Raw genomic sequence first — 21,939 nt, 5'->3', positions numbered from 1 at the left:
CAAAATTAACCAACACCTTCCGGGGTTTATCCTTATTAGGGTTTCTCCTAAAAGGGTCTCGGTGAACTCTCTGAATTTCCGAGTCCAGGTCAAAGGAGGTCACAGTTGGGATATGTTCTTTAATCAATGATATTATGAGGCCTTTAATATTGTTCCCTTCCACACCTTCTGGAATATTCAGAAATCTGAGATTATTCCACCTACATTGGTTTTCCAAGGATTCTAATTTCTCTCTCAGGTCTTTCTCGCTTTGTTTCAAAGTTTGGACCACATGACTGTTCAACTCCACCTCTGCCTGTAATGCACAAATAGAGGACTCCATGGCCCCTAATCTTTCCATTAAATTAGTAATTTTTGTGTCAAGACCATCGCAAAGCCCCTGGATTTTAGCTTGGTTAGATTCAGAGACAGCAACTTTGTCTCTCATCTCTTGCAATAATGACTGGCGGAGAGAATCCATGTAAGTTGCACTAATTCGGTCAGACCTCACCTATTGGGGTAATGATGGAGCCCCCCCCCCGACTGCTCCATGTCCTACTTCCTGCATGGCAGGACTGCATGTTAAAATGAGAGGAGTAGGTCTTCTCTTTTCATTGTGTGGTGATCCACCAACTCTGATGAGCCACAACAGATCAGCAGTCAAGATAAAAGTAGACTGGAGACAAAGAAAAGCAATAACGAAGAAAAAAGGAAATTTTCATTCTCTGTCTACTATCCCAGTACCTGTTTCAGCACCCTGATAACCATGACATCTACCTCATCGTTTTCCAGTTCAGAAAAGAACTGAAGATGTGCCTCCTCAAAGAATACCAAGTCAGCATAATAGAACAACCGTTATCTTTTACTGAATACAGTAGCTCCTCTATTCCCAACTCTGCTAATGAAGTTGGATTGTGATTTTACCCACTGACTTTGTACTCTGTTGCTCCTGGATAGGTTTGTGCTCTATAACTACTCAATACAAATGTACAATAACTCATACATTTGAGGCAAATTGCCGGCTTTCACACTATTGACAGAGAATCTCAGAAGTATTGAGGAAATCTATACTAGTTGTAAATATCTTTAACCACTCAAATTCATCCATTTTAGGAATGCAGACATTTCCAAAAGTAGGAACTTCCACATGCCGAAATATAATGCATTTGAAAGTATTCAAGTATATTTACAGCAGTCATAGATTTTTATGAGTACTCCTGAGGTCCTCTGTCAGTCCTGTGCCTGGCTAATTGTGACGCAAAAGTGGTATTGCACATGTAAAAATGTTTTTATTTCCACAATGGGAAATATTTTTTGCTAAGGAATTTTCCCTTCAAGAACACCCCATTAGGTATGGGGGGATGAGATGATTCCTCCCTGACACACTTACTCGTATCCCATGTCCCAAGGAAGGAGCTAGGCATGGCTTCCCCATTAGCCTTTTGCTGAGGTGGACCATCCCTCTCCAGTGGCCCCACCCACCCCAAGTAGTTGTGGATCTCCCGTGAATGGTTGTGGATCTCCTGTGAATGCTTCAACCACCTTTCATTCAATAGAGGGCGGTGGAGACAGATGACACTTGGTATTTCTCAGCTACTTCCCTGTTCTGAAGCATACCAGCAAGCCCCCAAGTATACACTAAGAAACTCTGCTTGCTTGCTAAGAGTGCTGTTCCTACTTTTCTTTTGTTTAGGTGTCAACTCCTGTTTTCCCTTTCCAGGTCTTGCTTCTTTTCTGGCTCTGCCTCTAAGGCTACCTTGAGCCTCTAGATATGAGAGTTAGGCATGGCTTTCTATTCCTGTTGGATGCCAAAGTTCAATTCAGTTGCACAAAATGCTTTTTTTTAAACAAACAACAAAAAAACTTATTTATTAGTTTTGTCATGACATAAACAAACCTACAGAGGCACATACTGCCAAAGAGCAGTAGAAAGTGTCAGAATAAGATATAACTTGCATTTGATCTTATGACAGCGAGCAATATAGAAACAATAATGAAAGTACTGAAACAGAGGGAGGAAGTCCATGGAGAGATTTACACAGTAGGGCCAACAATATAAGCATAACCATTGGTGGCAGCTATGATGAAAGTAAATGCTGATCATCCAATGTGCATGCCATCGCTATGCATCTCCATCTGGTGTTTCCAGTGTTAGCAAATATTCTCTCAGACGATGTCATATGTCTTTAGGTCTAGAGGTGGAGGGCTGGAATTCAACTAGTGTTGTCACATAATATAAGTCTCTTTAGCCACATGTTTATCGTGGGTGGGCTATTACTGCCCCAATTCAGGGCAATCTTGTGTTTGGCTAGGAGCAGGGCAAAAAGTCATCTCACAGTTTTAGGGTAATCATCTACATAACCCAGCAATGCAAGGAGGGGAGTAGATTGTAGTGTGACTCCTATCTTTAAGGAAAGACAGGCAAATATATCTCTCCAGTATTGTGCAACGGTGTTACATGTCCAAATCAAATGAGAATAATCTGCCGCTGGGGCCCGGCATTTTGGGCAGTTAGGGGGATGGGAGGGATCAAAGTGCGCCAATGCCGCAGGTGTGGTGTAAGCTCTGCATAGAAACCTATAGTGTATGAGCTTATGGCTGCAGGTAAGGGATACCAAGCGTGTTTGTGAACAACAGGCGTACTAAACCTTATCGGGTAGGGAATGCCCTAAGACTTTCTCCCATGTATCTCTAAGCGGTGTGTTACGTACTGGCAGAAGCTCCAAGCAGGTGTGGTAGAGTTTGAAGGTGATTCAAACACCAGTATCGTCTGTAATTACAAGCGTAAGCAGCATGAATTCCTCTTGAGCTAATGGGTAGGACAGGATATGGGCACACAGGGTACTCTGCAGGCATCTAAGCATGAAATGGTCCATACAGGAGGAACTGATGAACCTGTCGTCCTCAGTATGAGAGAACATGTGACCATCTGGAAACAGATCTCCAAATGTGCGGAGTTCAAGTGTATTTAGTGTGCGTTGGACAAGTCTTGTGTTATAGGCCTAGTTTATTTCAGTTGAGTAAAGAGTGTCCCTATTGAAGAGTCGCGCAAGCTTACACCATGCCCAGCTTGTGGTGGAAAGTCTTTGGGGGTCAGATGATTGGACTGTAGGGAGGAGTACCCGTAGGGGTGTCAGGGTTGCAAGGTCCCTTTTAGGGAGAGCATAAGGGAGGCGGCAGCAGCATGATACCAGTAGTATGCAAACTGGCACTGCACTTCTGGGTAATACATATGGAAATGTGGGACCCCAAATCCACTAAGCTCGTAAGGAAGAATTAATACATCCAACGGACTCAGGGCCGTTTACCCGCCCATATAAGCCAGAGCAACAGTCCCGGAGTGTCACAAAAAAGAGTTGTAAGTGATAGGGGCACATTCATGAATAGATAGAGGAATTGGGGCAGCAACACCACTTTAATAATGGCTATTCACACTGCCATGGAAAGAGGGAGACGAGTCCAACGTTCCACCTGTGTAGTCAGTTTTTCCTCTGCAGGAGCATAGTTCAGTCAAATGACTTCCTTGTCACAGTGCGAGTGAATGCCACGGTTTCTAACATGGTCATTGCACCATGTCAGGAGAAAGTCACACCTCACAGAAGTCGGTGCGTCTTTCAGGGGGAACAGTTCTGACTTTGCCCAATTGATGTGCAGTCCGGAGAATTCCCCATACCGAACTATCTAAAGTATAATAGGTGTACGGTTATCAGCAGGATGGCGTATGAATAGGAGGATGCCATCTGCATATAGGGAGATTAACAGGGGACCAGTGCTAAACTGAAATCCCCTGTGAATATGTCTTTCAGGTAGGTGGCGGCTAAGGGGATCCATTGCTATAATAAAGAACAATGGGGACAGCGGGCATCTTTGCCTTGTTCCCCTGTTGACTATGAAGGACGGAGACAATGCACCATTTGCCCTAATCCTAACGGTTGGGAGTTTAGGAGCATGACCAGTGAGGTGAAGCCTTGTGGGAGACCTAGTTTACGAAGTGTACCATGGAGAAAGGATCATTCTAATGAGCTGAATGTCTTCTCGGCATCCAAGAGGGGACCGCAGCAGGAGTAGTTGGGGAGATCCTGTTAAGCACTGAAAAAACTGCAAAGGTTTAGAAATACATAGGAGCGTGGGACAAATCCCGATTGGGCGGGGGAAATAATTTGGTCCATTAATAGGGAGAGGTGCATGGCCAATAACTTGGCTAGTGTCTTAATATCAAAATTAAGTAGGGGCAGGGGTCGGTAAGAGCCACATAGTAGGGGATCCTTCCCGGGTTTAAGCAGGAGGGTAATTACTGCTTCCCGCAATGTCAGCTGGAGTGTAATGTCTTAAGCATTTTCATATACGTAGCCAGGGCATGTGGTGCCATTGTGTGCTTATAGGCCTTGTAGAATTGTCCAGTAAAGCCATCAAGGCCAGGAGCCTTAGAGCCATACAGGGCATCTATGGTAAGTTCTGTCTCTTTGACTGTTGAGCCATATTAAGCCACACCATATCTATTTTGGTAAGGTAGTTGGCCATCTTGGGGGGCGAGTTCCCTTTTGTGGTTGGAGGAGGAGAGGTGAGTGTAGTAACTGAGCAGTTTAGCTTGTATCTCCACCGTGTCCGCAGCGTGGGTACCATCTTTGCACCACGTTTGGAGATGTAGAAGGTGGTCCTATGAGGCTGCAACAACCTAGCCTGCATACAACCTGGTCTCTCACCCTTCTCATAGTGACGGACTTGCACATATTTTCCCAGATAGTTCTCTTCACATTTTGCTAGCTCACAAAATATGTCCATGAAAGTGGCACATTGGTGAAGTTGAGAGCTAGTTGGGTGCAGAGTGGCTGCTTTATCCAGGTCTGTCAGTTGTGCATAGACATGGGCCAGACTGCAATGAAGGTCCCAGAGCACCCCGGAGTGCTTTGCTATACAGACGCCCCCGATGTAAGTTTTAAAGATTGCCTGCGTCATCTATACAAATGTGTCTTCAGTAATGTTAGTAGGCTTGAATTGATCTGATTAAAAAAAAAAAGTGGGTTACAGAAGCAAAAACAAACTACCCAGCTCTCTCCCTCCCCCCACACACTCCTGGCGAGAACATGCCTGGTGAATTTCAGATACACCAACAGAACAATGACAAAACGTCAAATAACATCAGTGCGGTATCAACCTCAGGGGTTTGGCAAACACCACATCAGAAAGCCCTACATTCAGGAGTGGTAAAAAAAGGGTCAGGTGACGATAGGTAATTTTTCGTAGCTATGAGACATGTGGTACATACTTAGGCCCATATTTATACTTTTTTGCGCCGCATTTGCGTCATTTTTTTACACAAAAGCATCACAAACTTACAAATTACAATTATATTTTGTACGTTTGCACTGTGTTTGAGTAAAAAAATGACTCACTCCTCCCTTCTGACACCTCGGGCCCCTAAACCAGGGGTGGACCACCCTCTCAAGGTATGGTGGCCCCTTCCGACCATCCGCCTTCCTAGCAGGGGAGCGACGCTAAGTTGCTGTCCCCTTTATTGTGGCACTTTGTGCGACGTGGCCAGCTGCAGTGCGTGCGTCCCGGGCGGTGATTATCGACCTGTCCAGGAAAGAATTAGGGCTGGGTCCGCCTGAGTTCCAGTGCCGCGGGCCATATCGGTCGCCGGAGTGGCCACGCCCCCTTGAATAAACTGTTTATAAAACATACGGAGTGCCTCCACACAGTACATTTATCTTGAAAGTGGGAGGTTAAGGTTGCACAATGTGCGCATATTACTACTCTCGTTGTACTACTTAACAGAACAGCAATGTGTGTGTCTTGCCTTTAGAATAAATCTGAAAATCCTGTAATGTTCGAATTGCTCCTCAACCTGGACATGGTATAATAGGAACATAAATCTAGGTTAGCCCCCCTTATTTCATTTTTATATTAGACCATTATGGGCGTGATGTACAAAGAGATGAGTCGCAATTATTGATTGTAAACTGTTCACTGACTATTTGGGACCTGTCTCTGATTTTATGTACTAACAGGTTGTGCCATAAAATCTCCAGTCGCAGGGAGTCAAAGAAAGAACATTAAGAAGGTCGCAATTTTCAACTCCCTGTTTGACTGCAAACACAGGGACGGTGGCCTGCAATAAACAACAGACCACGATCCCTGCTTTTTTATTCACAAACAGGAAACTTTATTTTTAAAAGCAGCCTGTTTTCCTTAATTGAACCAGTGATGCTTAAAAAAAGTTTGTTAAATTATCAGTGGTTTGATACATGCAGGGGCATATTTATACTCCATTTGCGCCGAATTCGCGTCGTTTTTTTCGATGCAAATTCGACGCAAAACTAACTCCATATTTATACTTTGGCGTTAGACGCGTCTAGCACCAAACTTCATGGAGTTAGCGTCATTTTTTTGTGTGAACACCTTCCTTGCGTTAATGGTATGCAAGGTAGGCGTTCCCGTCTTAAAAAATGACTGCGATGCATATGCGTCGTATTTATACTCCCGGGCAAAAATGACGCCCGGGAGTGGGCGGGACTAAAAAACCTGCATTTGTGCCGGATTTTAGCGCCTGGGTCAGGGCAGGCGTTAAGGGACCTGTGGGCTCAGAATGAGCCCAGAGGTGCCCTCCCCTGCCCCCAGGGACACCCCCTGCCACCCTTGCCCACCCCAGGAGGACACCCAAGGATGGAGGGACCCACCCCAGGGACATTAAGGTAAGTCCAGGTAAGTATTTTATTAATTTTTTTTTGTGGCATAGGGGGGCCTGATTTGTGCCCCCCTACATGCCACTATGCCCAATGACCATGTCCAGGGGACAGAAGTCCCCTGGGCATGGCTATTGGGCAAGGGGGCATGACTCCTGTCTTTGCTAAGACAGGAGTCATTTCAATGGGGGATGGGCGTCGTAAAAAAATGGCGCAAATCGGGTTGTGGCGATTTTTTTGCCTCAGCCTGACTTGCACCATTTCTGGACGCCCATACGCCATTTTCCCCCTACGCCGGCGCTGCCTGGTGTACGTCGTTTTTTTTAACGCACACCAGACAGCGCCGGCGGCTAACGCCGGCTAACGTCATTGAATAAATACGGCGCACGCATGGCGCTTCAGAATGGCGTTAGCCGGCGCTAATTTTTTTGACGCAAAACTGCGTTGGCGCAGTTTTGCGTCAAAAAGTATAAATATGGGTCTTTATCTTTTTATTTAATTAAATTTAATGCTTGCTATTTTTGCCCCCAAAACGTTCATTGGCATTTAAAATGTTAATAGATAATTGGGCAAACGTATGGGGCTTTTCTTTAAAATAAAAATAATAATGATGATACATATGCAGATGTGCAAGCATACAGCTACTTATTGTGGAAACCTAACATTATCAGAGTACCGAATCAGCAAGCTTCACAAATTCATTAGAAAAAGTTTTCAAGCTTTATAAACGTTCTACAATTTGTAAACTATAGCAAAAATGTCAGAAACAAATCAGCAAATGTGTGTTATGCCTTAAAAAATACAAAAGCAAATGTACATTATGATGGCTAAGTTATTAGCAAAATAAATGAACAATGCTTGTGAGTTATGAATTGGTTTTCCCTAGGGGGAAAAGCAAAACTTTGCAGACATCAATACTTGCAACTTTTATGAAATCTGCCCAGTTCCTCCGCCAGACTAAAAATATCTTCTCCCTAAGTAGCAATAAGATAACGGTTTTTTATATGTCAGAGTGCTAATATTAGCAGGTTTTTATATAATACATTTACACATAATAAAAATAATGCCATCACGACATAGCCCCTAGATATAACCCTTATTCACTGTAGTGCAAGGAGTCAGGAAGGGCATTTTGGAATGGACGTCATTGGAAATGTATCCAATTGAAAGGGAGAAGACCTTGCTCTTTCTTTGGTAAATTGCCAAGCGTTTGGTGAGTGATGACTGGATTATTGTTAATATGGCTTGGTTCTCGGGCGAGAGGTCTGAAATATAATTTGAAGTAGATAGCATCAATATTCTTATCGTTTAATTTAGTCACATTTACCTTATTCAGCTGTATTAATAAACTATCTGACTTTCACAATATTGGAAGATGTACAAATCCTGGAATAGATTTGCATCTTTAAATTGTCTGAAACTAAACTATAATCTGACCACCAATTGGATGTATCCTTTGTCAAAAAAAGTGGGAAAGGTTCTGCAGTTTATGAATGGCTTTAACCCACCACCACTAGTCAATAAATCAATGTCCAGCCAATGCTTCTCCTTTAAAAAGGGACTAGTCACAAAATGACAAGAATATTTTAAAAGTAAGTGGGCTAAACAGTTTGGAAGCCCTTGTAAGTGGTCTCCCAGAAATTACCAGGAAGCAAATCAGCTTCTCTAAAGATTTATCAGCGGTGTATCTAACCCTCTAAGATTTGTCTGATTTCGTTATGTGTAACCCTAAGTAAAGAGCGTTTGTAGACAGATTTAAAATCCTGGATTTGCAAAGTAATTCGAACGTCCAGCAGATGTCAGTACAGTATTGCATACAAAATACGCCAAGCCACTACGTGCATGCCCACTGTCCTGAAATTGCAACGATCTTCAAAAGCTATGATTTTAATTAATTAACTGGGTTAACTATGGGGTTTTATTCTGTATGCACTGTAGCGAGATGTTCGCCAGATATTTGCTGAAAGAGGTACATTGTCCTGATTATATTCAATTTGTGACCAATTCCAGTAACCTTTGACTCCTCCCAGTGCACTGATTTTCTCTCACGTCGGGCTGTAGCACGTGGAAGCTGTTTGAAACCCCACAGGACTTTTCCCAATTCTCATTAAATCGAAGAATGTTTTGAATGTAACTATGTGATTTTTGAACGGGTCTACAAAGTATGCACCTAGAGTGTGTTCCTAGGGAAGTGTCAGTGAACTAGTTGGGGAAATACAATGCAAATAACTTCAATAGCCCCAAATTAAGCGTGAATATTCACGGACATTTACCATGCTTTTAACAAACTTATTTGTGCTTCTAAAGATGCCCCTGCGTGAGACAGGCAGAAAGCATGTGAAAGTGTAAAGCACATCACCACTTCCCAGAGTATAGTGTGTAGGCTTGGCTGGGCGCCAGGCCTCGAACGGTCGGGGACTCAGAAGGGAAAGAGAAACGCGTGCACACTGTAGTGGGTGGAATACGGGACTGCGTCAGCGCAGACCTTGATTTATTTCTACAGCTTGGTTCCGCGTTCCGTCCGGACACGCGGAACCAGTACAAATTATTACAGAGGCCGGATGGCTCTCTACATCCCTCCCATGTTTTACTTCACACAGAAGAGGGTAAACACCCATCAACAAAAGAAACACAAACATATATATATAAACATGAAAATGTCAAAACATCGATGAGATGACATGCATCGCCTTGAAACAAAATCTCTTCTGACGACAACAACGGCCAAGGCCTGTCACATCTCTCTAGGTACTCAGAGAGTATACGAAGTCCCGGAGTTGGCTGTTCGGGGCTGGGTTAGGGCGTAGATTATATCGCCCGCCCCTAGGGGAAGGTCCCTCAGAATCGTTGGATTCACCTGGATGTGACTGGACACTTGGCGTCGATACCGGAATATCTCCACTCCTGGCTTCCTCGACAGTAGACTCTATCGTGGTGTCTTCGAGCTCCTCCTCCTGGCTTACTACAGGGACACCAGCCCTCCTAAAATGGGACACGTTTCTGGTGACCCTCTGACTACCTCGAGCTGCCGTCACCATGGTGCCTCTCACACTGACAACCCGCCAGTGTTCAGGTTCAAACGGGGTCTGGAATTTTCCTCCTGGCCGGCGATTCTTCACTACCACCTCGTCCCCCTTTTGAAAACCTCGATATCTGCTTCGCCGTCGTTCGGTGGCTTTCCGATTAGTGGATTCTCTGCGTTGTTGTGCGGCCTCAACATCAAGCTCGGGTGCGACCCACTGGGGACCCGATGGAATGTAATCCCGGGGAGGAACCTTGAACATCAGTGTGGCCGGGGCACACCCTGTAGTGCTATGAGGAGTCTGACGATAAGCACTCAAGAACTCTTGTAGACATTTCTCGCTGTCCTCTTCTTGTTCCACTCCTATTCTGAGGGCTCGGTTCAGAGTTCTCATGAACCTTTCGACGTCTCCATTGGCCTGCGGCCAATATGGCATGACCCTGCGATGACGTATGGCCAAACCCTCTAGGTAAGACCGGAATTCCTGTCTATGGAACGGCGGCCCGTTGACTGTTCTGACTTCATCGGGAAAACCAAACATGGCAAAAGTCTTCTGCAGTACCGGTCTCACATTTTCAAACGCTGTGGAGGACACAACATCCACAACTGGGAACTTAGTGTACGAGCCCATGATGACGACCGTCAGTCGCCCATCCGGGAAGCTCCCAAAATCCATACTCACTTTTGCCCACGGCTTCACACTCGCTGGCTCTGTGACCACGGGGCAACAGGGTGGCTCTCCTGATGTGATGATACAGGAATGGCACTTCCCCACCAGTTCATCTACCTGGCTGTCCATTCCAGGGAACCATACCTTTGCCCTCAACCTTGCTTTGGTCTTAGCAGCGCCTTGATGGCCCTGATGTGCTAGCTCCACTACTCTGGCCCACAGACTCTGGGGCACCACAATTCTCCTTCCTCTCAGAACCAGTCCTTGCCCATCCGTGGATAGCTCATCACGCACCCTCCACATTCCTTGCATCACGGCCTTACACTCCTGATTTGCTGCTTTGGTTCTTTCCAGAAACAGCTTCCACCTCTTGCGCTGAAGCGCTTCTTTAACCTGGTTGAGGGTGGCATCCTCCTTGGAGGCGTCCACAAGATTTGCAATACTCAGGGCTTTAGGGCACACCGACTGTACCACCATGTTAACAAATACCTCTGTGCTCTCCTCATCATTTTCCTGAGAGTCACTGGATTTATCTGCGGAGGGGTGACGAGACAGATAGTCTGCAGGGTTATTCACTCCTGGTCGATAGACAACGGTGAATCGGTATGGTTGCAATAGGATGGTCCACCGTTCTATCCGTGGGGGTGCCAGACGAGGACAGCCGGCAAACAACGTGACGAGAGGCTTGTGATCCGTCACCACCCGGAACTCTCGGCCGTACAGGTATAAGTGGAAGTGTTTGCACACCCACCGAATCGCCAGGGCCTCCCGTTCTATTTGGGCGTAGCGTGTTTCCACCGATGACAATGCTCTACTGGCATAAGCAACCGGAACCCACTCCTGCGGACTCTGCTCCTGCAGAAGGACGGCCCCTAGCCCTACTGGACTCGCTTCAACCACGACCTCTGTTCGCCGGTGAGGGTTAAAATACACCATCGTTGACCTGTCCAGTAACGCTGCTTTGATGTCGGCAAACGCCTTGTCTGCCTCTGGGCTCCATACCCACCGGTGTCCAGTCTTGGTGAGTTGCCTGAGGAGTTCAGCCATGGTCGCAAGCTGCGGGATGAACCTACCACAGTATGTGGCCATGCCCAGGAAGCTTCTCACCTCTGTGGTGTTTTTGGGGTTCGGCGCCTGTCGGATAGCGTCTGCTTTCCGAGGGTCAACTTGTAGACCATTCTTTGAGAAAATGTATCCAAAAAATTCTACTGAGGTCTGATAGAATGCACATTTCTTTTTGTGGAGTGTTAGGCCTGACTCTGATAGCCTTTGCAATGTAGCTCTTAGGTGTTGGTGATGCTCTTCTCGGGTTTTGGAGTAGATGAGGATGTCATCACTCAAGTTGATCACCCCTTGCAGTCCTGAGAGCATCTCTCTTATCGCGTTTTGAAATACTTCGGCGGCCGAGGATACCCCAAAGCTCAGTCTCTTGTACCGCCTCAGTCCCACGTGCGTTGAAAACGTAGTGATGTTTCTACTATCAGGCTCTAGTTCCAGCTGATGATACCCCGCATTGAGGTCCAACTTCGAGAACCACTGTGCGCCGTTCAGGTCTGCTATGATATCATCCATTGTAGGGGTGATATGCCGCTCTCTTTTGATTGCTTTGTTGGGCAGGCGCATGTCGACACACAGACGGATGGCACCAGGCTGCTTGGGTTTTGGTGCTATTACCAATGGCGACACCCACGGTGTGGGCCCTTCTACCTTCTCGATCACTCCTTGATCCTCCAGTAGTTGTAGTTCCCTTTCCACGGCGGGGCGTAGATGAAATGGAACCCGTCGATGCCTGAGGGCAACGGGTGTCACCCTGTGGTCTATGTGCAGCTTGATACTCTTGTCTTTAAGCCGCCCTAGGCCTTCAAAGAGCTGTGGGAACTCATTGACCAGACATTCGGCATGAGAGTCATAAATTTGCAGTGCAAAAAATACTAGCTCGAACTCCTCCGCGGTATGGCACCCTAGTAGTGTGCCTCGGTCTCCGGCCACCACGTAGAATTTTGCCCGTGCCGCCACTTGTTCGCTGGACACGGACACCTCCACCGTGCCCCTCAGAGGAAGCGGTTCTCTGCCCCCATAGTTATAGATCCTGGTGGTAGTTGGAGAGAGTACTGGTGCGGGAGTCAGCTGTCTGAACAGAGTCTCGTCCATCACGTTTACTGACGCTCCGGTATCTATGAGGACTGTTGCGGACTTGCCATTGATGTGGACTTTGCTCATGGGTGGTGGACGCTTCTTTTGTAGTCTCTCACCAGCGAATGAGATGACAAAGATATCTTCATCTTCATCCTCTTCGAATATGGGGGTTTTATGAGCCGTCATCTCGCTAGGAATGTCAGCTTCAGCCGTCACACTTCTGACCCTGGTGTCTCTTCTTCTTTGGTACCCCTGCCAACCTTTGCCAGATCTGCAGACTCTGGCAAAATGGTTATCTTTGCCACACTTATCACATTGCTTTCCATTTGCTGGGCACACCATGGGTGGTTTGTGATCGTTTCCACAGCTTCGGCAGGCTCGGGCACTTTGTCCCCCAACGTTCACCCTCCTTCCAGGTGGCTGGCGCGTTTGGATAGCCTCCACGTGCTCTTCCTTCACCTGAACCGGGTGAGCCATCGATGCAGCTGCCAGGGATTGTCCCCGAACAGCTGCCATGGCATCTGCCCTTACTGTTGACAACTCATGTGAGCGCGCTAGCACTAAAATGTCATCAAGGGGCATACCCTGCTGGCGTAGGATGAGTTTCCTCAACGCATTTGAACGACATCCTTGAAGGATCTGCGCCCTGATCTCTTCTTGTTGATCGAGGCCTACGCATGAGCTTGTTAGTTTTCTTAATCGGGCATAAAACATATCCATTGACTCAATATCAGTTTGTTGAGCTTGCCGAAGTTTGAAACGCTCAAAGTCTGAATTTAGTTGTGGGTCGAAATGCTTGTTCAGAGCTTCGACCGCTGCATTGAAGTCCGACTTATCACCGGTGCCGGGGAGTGCATCAAACAATTCTTGCAGCTCATCCCCTCCCATTAACAGCATGAGAGACCTGCGCACAGCCCCGCCTGTCTCCCTTGTGGCGCAGAAGTAATTCTCCAATCGATTTAGCCATAGGCGCCATCTTGGCGAGGCGGTGGCGGTGTCGACTAGTTGGCTAAACGGTGGTGGTGGGGTTACAGCCGAGTGGGCCCTGGGGCTTGCTTGCACGTGCGCCTGGGGGTTTTCTTGTGCTGGGGCACTCATGATGTGTCTACTAGTATTACCTCTCCTTCTTTACTTTTTTTCTTTCTTCTGTCTTCACAGGGGCTGCCTTGATTGTTAATTTGCGCTGTGTTTTTTATTTTTTTCCTCTCTCTCTCTGGTGACTTGTTATGTTGAGGTCCCTTACTTTCTGTGTCTTTTACTTTTCTTCCCACAGGGCCTTCTGCCCTATTCTCATCTGTCTTTCTTTCTCCTCTTGTTTATTTTATTATTATTTTTTTTCTCTAGGTTCCTGTCTGGGGGGGGACAGCCCGGGCGGGGTCTCTGTGCCCAGGATCGCACCTCCCTCTCCTGGTGCTACCGGCTAGGGCGCTGCCTTAATGGTCACGGTGGCTGTTCCCCTTTTTTTTTCTCTAGCTGCTCGTGCAGCTTACCGATGCTCTGCACGCCTCCAGGCGGCAGCACCGCTCTTGAGCTCTGCCTCTGTGTGGGACGCTAAGTGTCCCTCACTGCACAGAGGCGGGGCGCGCCTCCCGGATTGGAGCGCCTCGCGCCACTTGCCTCTTCCTCTTCTTACCGTCAGGTCTCGCAGCCGGGCACGGGGCCTCAGCCCGTCTCTGCTAGGCTCCGTCCGGCTCCTGCGGTCGATGCGGGGATTCCGGATCCCGCCTCGTCGCCAATGTAGGCTTGGCTGGGCGCCAGGCCTCGAACGGTCGGGGACTCAGAGGGGAAAGAGAAACGCATGCACACTGTAGTGGGTGGAATACGGGACTGCGTCAGCGCAGACCTTGATTTATTTCTACAGCTTGGTTCCGCGTTCCGTCCGGACATGCGGAACCAGATACAAATTATTACAGAGGCCGGGTGGCTCTCTACAGTGTACAGGGCTTCACTAGGACAAATATCACGTGGAAAAAAAAGAAAGAATCATCACAGCTAGTCTAACCAAATGTTTGCAGGGTTTCCACAATGCTCATAATAAACACACATAGAAAAGACATGATATTCCCGTTGCTTCACCTAGTAGATTTGGCAATCTGAAAATGATAGGTTTCCACAGTGTGTAGCTGGTAGCATATATATCATTGTGATTATTATTATTTTATAGAAAATTGGTCTTAGTCTCCCCCTCGCATTGGTATGTTAAAACTCGAAAAAAATTGTACATGTCAAAATACCAGTGCCTTCACTTTATAGAAGCTTTGCCTCCAGTTGTCGGATTTGCTACCTCTAAGGCGGCAACGAAGGACTGATTGTTCCTGCCGCTGTCCTTCATGCCCTCGTTGGGCTGCTAACTAGGTGGGCCGGCCTCAGCCCTTCTCACTCTCAGATAGTGTTGCCAGGTGATGAAGACATGCCACTTGGCTAAACCAGCCAGTAATTTTCACCCATTGAAGGCAGCTGTTTGTTTTTCTTCGCGCGAGAGAAAGAATTGGCCAAGCTTCAGATATTGTTTCCAAGTTTGGGTATTGTAATGTCCTACATTTGAAAGTAGTTAATGATACATCTGCTAGTAGCAAATACTGCTGTAAATTAGGTGGGAGGCTGCACTTCTCAGTGTGTAGCACTTGGGCTCTGTTGGAGTATACTATATTTGGCATCCTTTTAAGTAGGCTGCATAGGTCTGAATATCTAGAGGCCTATTTATGAGCCTTTATATCCAGGTCCTTTCAGGTTTGATCAGTCCTGTAAAACCAGAATAGTTTAAATCTGCAATAGTTTTTCTTTAGATTGTAAAATACTTTTGAGTAGAAACACAGAGCCGGACCCTTTCTACCATACTGAAGGTCATTTAGATTCAGGCGGACCTTCAGCATGTCAATGGTGGAGACTGTTCCGTCTCCACCACTTATAGAAACCTCCAACGGCCCAACAGAATAAGGGCCGTCTGAGGTTTGGCCATTTGACCACTCTCCTGTTTTAGAGTGAGCAGTCAAATGGCCAGTGTTCTCTATCCCTCACGTCAGGTAAAACCGGTGAAAACATGTAAATGAGCCCTGAAGCCATGGAATACAACTCCCATGGCAAGGGGTGGTCAGGATTTTTTTTTTCCTAAAAGAAAAGCTACCTTTGGGATTTTCTTATTTTATTTTTTTATTTATTTTTTATTGTGCTGTTTGGTTCCATATTGTTGACAGAGCTGTACTTCAGGCTTTCAGTGCATTTACAGGAATTGCCGGAAGGGCATTCCCTGCCAATGCTACAGATGTCCACTGGGCCTGCGTACATCTCTAAATACGGTAGGCGGGTATTAAATCAGGGCGACTGAGTATTTTACTGTAGAAAAATGTGGGGCTTAAGATTGATTTCATACATGCTTCCTGGGGTTGTCTCTCTGGTCACGAGGTGTGGCAAGAGGATGAACTAATTCACTCCTAGGTCTCCCAATTAAGGGATATAATAGTGGCGCTCTACTTCATTGCACTGATTGTGCAATCAGTAATCAAGCTGTAGGGCTTTACTACTGGGTGTGTAGTGCCTTGACCAATATTCGCATTGTCCTGTGAACCTGGAGAGTTTTAGAATTGTATGAGTTTTGTTTAGTTGTTTCTAATTTTGTTTTAGTATTAAAAGAACTCTATTTAAGTACATGTAGAAGCCATCACAGCTTAAGTCTTCTCACCTTAAGGGTTCGGTTCTGTCTGGTCACATGGTCTGGCCTTGCCCAAAACAGTTTGCCTCATGGCTCTCTCTCTCTCTCTCTCTCTCTCGAGTCTCCTGGACCTCCTGGGGTTTAGTCAAAGTATCAGCGGGCTGCATTATTGGATTTAATGGGATTTCTGCTTACTGGGAATACTCACTGAACATTATGCTATGTGTTACCTGACCATGACATTTGTATAGCACTCAAGGTTGCTCCAACACAGCTACGAAACATCTGTGTCCACTGTATTCATCTTCCCTGATTTCATATTGTGGGAAATAGTGGGACACATTTACCACACCCAATAAATAGCATTATCTCGGTGTGTGGGTGTGGTAAATGTCTCCTATTCCAAGTTTTCAAAGTTCCCTAATGCCTTCAGGTTTTTATGGGTAGTATAGGAAGACATATATCCCTAGGTACAAAGCAGTTGCTTTTAGATCGGCTCATGGATCCTGGGAACCTAGTTCTGTTGTCGGCTACTGCTGCCTCAGTAACTGGACCTAGCTCTTGCAGGTCTCTCACTCATTGAGAATTACAACTGCATCTTCATGGGTCACCAAGCAAAACCCTGGACAACATATTGAGAGCAGCAAACTGTGTATCTCACTCTGTATGGGCCTTATAGAAGCAAATTACCTCACACCTACATTGCTGTCACTCCATTGGCCAAGCAAAATTTTGACTCATATCCTCTGGTCTTGTTCACCAAATTTGTAGCGCAATGGCAATTAATGAAAATGATTGACTCTGTGCAAACCCATCCGACTCCTAGGGTTGGCTACCATAAACAGGTCTGTTACTAGAGTGAGGTAAAACTGCTTTGGAGAGAGATAATTTCAATGTCTGGAGTATGACAGCACAGCTGATAAGCAGATCTATTGCTAACAAAATACATTGAATGGGCTTTAACCCCTCCCATTTAAACCAGCATCTTTCGGCCTTTGGCTTGAAGCATATTTTGGCTCAGCCCAGTGAAGTATTCATTTCCCACCCAGTGGTATTAGCAGCTTGGAGATATCCTCCCACATCCACTTGAGTGCTTCCAGTGAAGTTCATGATGGACTACTTTACAACTATAGCACTCTGCCAGCTCTCTCTGTTGTGTTTTGCTCTGTTATGCTGATGCTCCCTGCGTTCATACATTAAACCCAGACCTACCTCACCAATCCTTGTATTCTCAGGGCTCCTTCATTTGGAACTCCATCCCTTTGCCCATGTTCTGTGAAGGGGGCTTTACCAACTATGAGAAAGGACTGACAAATGATCTCTTTCACTGAGCATACAATCTAGCCCTCTCTTAAGGGACATGACTATTTTTAATGCTTTTTTTCTCTCTGCCCATCATCCTTTCCCCATCCTGAGCTGGTGCTCTGATACAACTGGGGCAGAGTGGGCTGCGTCAAAATCACACATTAATTAATAAATAAATACATAAACAAATCGATAAATACACATCTATTGACTTAGTCCACAGTCTGCCCATCCTGAAACCAGTTTTTCTTAGGTCATTTTGATTGCAAATGTCAGACTCACTTTGCCGCACCAACAAATTATGATTGGTAGCTTGTATATATACATACCTTTTGTAAACTTTAACTACACATCTTCATTGTCTCATTGAATATAAAATCACCGAATTTGTAGGAATCAGTTTGTCTTTTAATTGAGATTTCTGGTGAACAACAAGAGAATAGTATTCTGCGAGCCATAGCTGATGTGGTGCTTTGTAAGCTAACAGTTATCAAGAAGACATTATTGCCCCTATCACTCAAGACTGCCAACTAGCCTACTGTCGGCCATGTTATACACACTTCAGCTGCTGAAGGGAACTCAGTTTGGTATTCCAGACATGCGAGTGGCTACTGTTGCACTAACTACACATTCAGAGGGGAATTCAGACAGGGCATCTCCCTTATTTCAGATTTGAAGGGCACAGGCAAAATGTGGCCAGTGGAGCACTGCACTCGAGTAAGACTAACAGGGCTAGCACATGCTTATTTTGCACCCTGGATTTAAAGGGAGCCAAAAGATTCCTCTGCAATAGTTGCGAGGCCCGCAACACTCACACAGTGACCACCTCACTCCATATAATTATGGACACTGTTTCCAGTCCTGGACTTTTCAACTACAAACAATTGTTAACAGATGTGTAAGTCAAATTTGATCAGCGGATGCAAACCAAGACACAATACCCAGAATGCATGAGGTGGTGACATATAAGCTCAGTACTGGGGAAAATGTCCATAATGACATGGAATGAGGTGGTCACCGTAAACACAGACTGACCGAAGAGCTGATAAACCCCTTGTTTTTTCATGGCGTGGTGCGCTGTCTCCGAAGTGCACCTGCACACACACATACACATTTCTATCACACCAGTTACACCATCGTATTTCTCTTTTATCTTTTGTATGGCACCGAGTTGTCCTCGGTGCTGCAGATTGCACAATCCGCTGCCCTGGGTGTGTATAATACAGTTCCATTCATTAAGTCCAATTATACTATTCCACATTAAAGTAATTTGCACAGAAACGTGGATTCCAAATTCACAAGTTTGATCAATAAAATAGGCCATTCAAATTGATCTGAAAAACTCTTGAGACATTTAGCGTTTGTCATAGACACCTGTCACATCTTTCTGCAGGTCACCAGGGATCACAAAGTAAAGGAGAAGAAAGAGAAGTCCTACCTAGTTCTCAAGGGAACACAGTCTGTGAAGAAGAAAAAAACACCTGATTCTGCAGGTAAGGTTCTTCAGCTTTTTAGTGTTCATTCGGCAAACTTGAGAAAACATACCCTCACTATGTTGCATGCATTATATCACATGGCAACATTTTGCATCAACCAAGAAATAGGAATAATAATGATATGCTTACCTTGACAGCTGCCAGTGGGTGATGTGGTGAATGTGGTATTATTGAGGGTTAATAGTATATCAGCCTTGATGTAGTTTCATACAACTGTTAAGCCACAGATTCAGATTTATTTACAGTGCTTTGCAGAAATCTAATCTCTGAGACCAATGCACAGTAGTTAGCATTAAACCTAGAGCAGAGTGTGCAGTTTTGCATTGTGCAGAGCAGAAGGGAGCTCTGCTTCCCCACACATTGACTCCTCATTCACAGTTGCACGACAACCAGGCGTGACTGACCAGTTCATCCCAGAATATGTAGTAGCCTCCACTTTGAACAATATCTTTTTCCCTTTGAACAATATATTTTCCTCAGTGTGCCATTATTTATTGCCCCATTGGTCTTCATCTGTTTGTTCTTCCTACACCTGTACTAAATGTTTTCTGCAGTTCCTTGACTCTGAGATTTCCACAGTTAATAGAAACACATTTTATATGTGTACCATTTACACAAATTACTTAAAAGCAATGTAAAGCATGGGTAGAGCAGATGATTCATTAAAAAACATAAGAGGCAAGGGTATGTCTGTGGTGCTTCATCGAATACAAATATAGTACAGGAAGATGACTACGGGTAAGATTTATATGTTGGCATTAAGGATACTTCATCGAAACGGTGATGGAATGTTCTTACTGCCAAGATAAGGATCAATAATGATGATTTATATACAGCAGACCATTGATGTAACCATGGCGAGAGACTCCTCTGTCTCCGCCATAGTTAGACCCCTCCGACAGCCCGATGGAGACGTGCGTCTGCCCAATTAAGATGGGCGGACAGATAGCATTTTTTTACTGCTCGTCACCACCAGTCAAACCCTGGCTGTGAGGGACAGTAAAAAAGAAATAATGCCCCCTCCCAGTTTTGGGAATTTTATTTTTGAAGAAAAGAAAAACAGTTTGGTGCAAGGCTCGGTCATGCTGACAGAGCCCTGCACCACACAGAGAAATGCCTTGACAGGCACTGCCGTGACGGGGCTTCCTGTGAATGCTTTATAAATGACCACCATCTTGCCAATAATTTATAAATCTGGCTGTCGAGACCTCCACCAGGGAGTCTGAGGAATTTGCTCTGTCACCCTGACGGAACAACAGCCTTACCTCCTGTTAGAATTGAGGCCTCTAGTTGGTAGTGGTTTGCACCCTGTCCAAATAGGGACCTTCACTCTAGTCAGGGTAAGGGAGCCACACAGCTAAGATAACCCCTGCTCACCTCCGTGGTAGCTTGGCTCAAGCAGTCAGGCTTATTTCGGAGGCAATGTGTCAAGTATGTGTACACACACACACACCCAGTAATGCAGTGAAAACACCACAAAAGTATTCCACACCAGTTTAGAAAAATAGCCAATATTTATCTGAGTACAACAAGACCAGAATAACAAAAATCCAATTTACACAAGTAAAGATACAAATTTACAAAGATTAAATCTTAGTGTAGCACTTAGAAACACAATAGCTCCAACTGGGGCTATCACAGTATCTTGATGAAGTTTTTCCCAACAGTCCAACGCCACTCACTAGGGAGTGTGGGCCGGTCACAGAGTCGCACTGACCCTGGATACAGTACCTTGGAAAACTATGAGGAAACAAAGACGTTGCACAGAGTCGGGGAGGTGTGGCATCACTGGAGCTGGTGAGGCGTCAGTTTCTTACTGCTAGGCAGGGAAGGTGAGACATCGGTTACTTACAGTTGCAAGGGAGGTGATGTTGCATCGGTGGCGAAGCACCGATTCCTTACGACCCGGCGAGGTAGATGAATCCAGCAGGTCAAGATGCGAGCCGTCAACTTTGTGGTGTCACAATCACACCAAGGGGCAACAGGTGCTGCGGCGGAGTCAGATGTCCCGGATGTCAGGAACACGACATTTGGGACTGTCCCTATGGCAGGACTTTGGAGGCATCAGGTGCAGGTCGCGGTTGTTGGACTCAGCAGGGACCACGGCTCCTGTGCAGGCAGCAGCATGGAGTCACAGAGAGGCACCGGTTCCAAAGTCGCTCTGGAGTCAGTGTTTAGTTTCTTCTTGGTTGCACTAGAGCTCACTTCCAAGGGCCCAGGAACTAGATTTGGCACCACTTGACAAGTCAGGACTCTCAGCAGGAGAGCCCAAGCGCTGGCAAATGAAGTCTTTGATGTCCCTGAGACTTCTTTACAGGAAGCAAGTTTTGTTCAAGCCACCCTTGGGGAACCTTGGAAATCAGACTGTAGAAAGCAGAGTCCAGTCCTTTTACTCCCAGGACAGAAGCAGCAGGACAGCACAACAAAGCACCAGGCAGAGCGGCAGTCTCTCCTACAGCATCCAACTCTTCTTCCTGGCAGAATGCCCACAGTCCAGAAGTGTTCTAGCTGTGTGGGATCAGAAGTCCAATACTTATACCCATTTCTGTCTTTGAAGTAGGCAAACTTCAAAGAGAAGTCTTTGTAGTGCACAAGACCCTGCCCTTCCATGCCCTGGTCCCAGACACACTCCAGGGGGTTGGGGACTGTTTTGTGTGAGGACAGGCACAGTCCTATTCAGGTGCAGTTGTCAGCTCCTCCCACCACTCTAGCTCAGGAAACCCATCAACATGATGATGAGCCATCATGATATGCAGGGCATACCTCAGCTCCCTTGTGTGACCGACTAGAGTGAATGCCCAAACAGCCCAACTGACACAGAATGATTAAGCAAGAAAATGCCCACTTTCTGAAAGTGGCGCTTTCAAACCTACAATTCAAAAAACAACTTCACCAAAAGATGTAATTTTAAATTGTGAGCTCAGAGACCCCAAACTTCATATTTATATCTACCCCTAATAGGAAATTTCACTTAAAAGATATTTCAAGACAATCCC

The 21,939-nt window shown here is 45.9% G+C and overlaps 1 protein-coding gene across 3 annotated transcripts in view; it reads left to right on the top strand.

The window, feature by feature from the left end:
• The window catches only part of MYLK4 (myosin light chain kinase family member 4), a 608,560-nt gene that overhangs the window by 412,482 nt on the left and 174,139 nt on the right, over nt 1-21,939 (top strand). For all 3 annotated transcript variants that reach the window (XM_069217896.1, XM_069217880.1, XM_069217890.1), the window contains exon 2: nt 18,841-18,940. In XM_069217896.1, coding sequence (XP_069073997.1) covers nt 18,841-18,940 — 100 coding nt within the window. The remainder of the gene's footprint in view (nt 1-18,840; nt 18,941-21,939) is intronic.

This window comes from Pleurodeles waltl, chromosome 2_1, assembly GCF_031143425.1.
Source record: "Pleurodeles waltl isolate 20211129_DDA chromosome 2_1, aPleWal1.hap1.20221129, whole genome shotgun sequence".
Lineage (NCBI taxonomy): Eukaryota > Metazoa > Chordata > Amphibia > Caudata > Salamandridae > Pleurodeles > Pleurodeles waltl.
The sequence above is the reverse complement of the archived record's forward strand: the minus strand, read 5'-3'. Positions and strand labels throughout refer to the sequence as shown.